Genomic DNA, 3,107 nt, shown 5'->3' with positions numbered 1-3,107 from the left:
TGCGCTTCGAGTCGGTACGGATCATATCAAACCTTGTATGCAGTCTCCATAGTGGTCCTGGATATGCTCGCTATACCGAAATTTTTGTTTTCTGTCGCGTTCCCCTACAGTGGCATCAAGAGTCGTGCTATGCGTAGATGCAGGTTTCGATTTAGAATACATGGAGATGTATGGGTATTGCATAAAATAATTAGGTAGTAGATGAGATCTATTGCTGAAAATTATTTATGCGGGTGACACATGAAATCTGTTACCCGATGTTCTTGTTGCTTCCCTAAAATTTGCGTTTGCTCAATCTCGAGACAGCATGGTGGAATTTGACAAAGTTCTGGCAATTCATGATCCTGATTGATCATGGAAGTGCTATCAGTTCTTTGGGTTCTTCCGTAGTCAAAAGAAAGATGAAATTCGCAGATGAAAGGGCATTGCAGATATGATCTGCACGGGGGTCATGCGTATGACGAAGTTTAGTATGGGGATTGAGATTTAATTATGTCATGTTTCATACACCCCGAGATGTTAATCTAGCAACTTGAATAATCATACTTGATGATAAAACGTTGGTAGCTGCGGTTTAAGTCAAAACCTTAGAAGCCACGTAAAATAAAATTTTGCATAAGCCGATTAGAGGCGTCTAACTTGGTTTTGCAGGATGTGCATGTGATGTGGTATAAAAATGCTCATATTCAATTTGATTGTGTATGAGATGACTATATGATGTAATTAACATGACCTACGTGTCATGATTCCGCATGATGGCTGGAGCCATATGATTGCACTTTAATGACCTGCGTGTCAACCTTAAGTAATGCATTTATTTTATCCGCTATGGAGATAGCGATATTATCTAGTGCATCGACAAGGTGGTGGTAATCTTCGTGAAGGTGAACACCGACGTGAATGCCGAAGACGAAGAAATACTTAACTTCTCCGTCAGAAGAGGCTATACAATATCATGCTATTATGAATTGCCTGAGATGTTTATCCCTCTTGATACACCCTTCTTGATTGCGCGGTAGTCGCTTTTATTAGGATGATATCTCAAACTTAAAATATCGAAGTAGTTAGTGTTCACCCAAGTGTAGCACCGTCTGAATTTCGTATCTTTTCGGGGTGCGCCATGTACACATGAGCACGAACGAATCGAGAGGAATGAGGCGGGTGAGGTCAGACCTCGCGGCAAGATCACTTGGTTGTCTTTGACGTTCAGGCGGGAGAGTCCTGAGCTCGGAACACGCCCACCGAAAGATGAACAAGAATCACATAGAGATGTGATCGGCAAGTTGGCCTACCGATTGAAATTCGTGTCATCAGTGATGAACCCGTCAATGGCATCGAATAGAAATATGGATCTTGAATCACCCTAAATCAATTATGAGAGATATTGATTTGAGTGGGAGCGCACTTTAGAATAATTTTTTTATTCACTAGTGCAAATTTCATTATAAACAAAGTCTAAGTGAAACTTGTATTTTCCATTGTAGATCAAATGGCTCGCAACACCGCGTTCAACTTAGACCTGATGTTAGAGAAAGAGAAGTTAGCTACGACTGGAAACAACTATGCGGACTGGGTCCGTAACCTGAGGATTGTCCTCGGGAGCGCTAAGAAATTGTACATGCTTGAAACTGCTCTTCCAGCTAAACCGGCGGCAGAGGCCCCAGAAGATGAACAAACTGTCTCGGCCACTAAGGATGATGATCACAACTTAGTGCAGTGCCTCATGCTAGCTTGCTTGAGTCCAGGGCTTCAAAAACGTTTTGAATTCCATAAACCCTGTGATATGATCCCGGAATTGGATGCTCTGTACAAGGAAACCGCAAAGTCTGAACGATTTGATATCATGAAGGCTTTGATGGAATGCAAGATGGCTGAGGGTAGTTCAGTTGGTGAACACGTGGTCAAAATGATTGGCTATTCTGAAAGGCTTAAAGCCCTAGAATTTCCACCTCCACCTGGCCATATGATGGACATGTTGCTTTCTTCACCCCCCCCATCTTACGATGGTTTTGTCATGAACTACAACATGACAGGGATGGAGAAGACACCGGAAGAGGTGCTCGCCATGCTGAAAACTACAAAAGGAGGACTGCGGAAAAATCGCAAGCAAGTGTTGCTTGTGAATAAAACCGCTAGTTTCAAAAAGAAAGGCAAGCCAAAGAAGGTCAAGGGCGTCGGTAAGACCGGCTCCCAAAGAAACTCTAAGGGCGGAGCCAAGAATGAAACTGAGTGCTTCTACTGCAAGGGCACAGGACACTGGAAGAGAAACTGCAAGAAGTATCTGGAAGATAAGAAGACCAGGAAAACCGGAAAAGGTATAATTGTTATACAAGTTAATGTCATTGACGTTTTTCTTGCTAGCGAAAATTCTAAGTCTTGGGTATTTGATACCGGATCGGTTGCTCACATTTGCAACTCGATACAGGGGCTTCAGAAGGTGCGCAAGCTGGCAAAGAATGAAGTCGTGATGCGTGTCGGGAGCGGCGCTGGGATCGCCGCTCAAGCCGTCGGCATTATGCCTCTACGTCTCCCTTCAGGATTTATTTTAGAACTAAGTAACTGTTATTTTGTTCCACTATTGTGTAGAAACATTATCTTCAGATCATGTTTAGTACACGATGGGTATTCGTACAAGTCTGAGAACAATGGTTGTTCACTTTATTGTAAGGATATGTTTTATGGATTTGCACCCATTGTTGGGGGCCTTTTCATACTAAATGTTGAATGTGGAAATGATGTCTTTAACGTGAATGCTAAACGCCTTAAGAAGGCCGATACCACCACCACTTTCATGTGGCACTGTCGGCTTGGCCACATCGGAAAGAAACGCATGCAAAAACTCCATAAAGATGGAGTTTTAACGTCCTTTGATTTTGAGTCATTTGACACATGTGAAGCTTGCCTAATGGGGAAAATGACCAAGACGCCGTTCATGGGTCATCCTGAACGGGCGGGTGAATTATTGGAAATAATACATAGTGATGTATGTGGTCCAATGAACACAGGCGCACGGGGTGGCTATTTCTACTTCGTGACTTTTACTGATGATTTGACTAGGTATGTCTATATATACTTAATGAATCATAAGTCGGAAACCTTTGAAAAGT

General features: G+C 42.7%; 1 protein-coding gene across 1 annotated transcript; it reads left to right on the top strand.

Moving 5' to 3' along the window:
• The first annotated feature begins 1,489 nt into the window (after positions 1-1,489).
• LOC147974668 (uncharacterized) lies at positions 1,490-2,460 on the top strand. Its single transcript, XM_087519532.1, has 2 exons — positions 1,490-2,315; positions 2,426-2,460. The coding sequence occupies exons 1-2, from the start codon at positions 1,490-1,492 to the stop codon at positions 2,458-2,460; spliced, it is 861 nt and encodes a 286-aa protein (XP_087375658.1).
• Positions 2,461-3,107: the final 647 nt, after the last annotated feature.

The sequence above is a fragment of the Triticum urartu genome, chromosome 4A (genome assembly GCF_056163025.1).
Source record: "Triticum urartu cultivar PI428250 chromosome 4A, HENAU_Tu73, whole genome shotgun sequence".
NCBI lineage: Eukaryota > Viridiplantae > Streptophyta > Magnoliopsida > Poales > Poaceae > Triticum > Triticum urartu.
This window is presented reverse-complemented; position numbering and strand designations above follow the sequence as displayed.

Excerpts from the sequence above, each read along its gene's own strand:
- LOC147974668 (XM_087519532.1), top strand. The coding sequence starts at position 1,490 with ATGGCTCGCAACACCGCGTTCAACTTAGACCTGATGTTAGAGAAAGAG. Across the intron at positions 2,316-2,425 it reads GACCAGGAAAACCGGAAAAG|GGGCTTCAGAAGGTGCGCAA; the intron begins GTATAATTGTTA and ends AACTCGATACAG.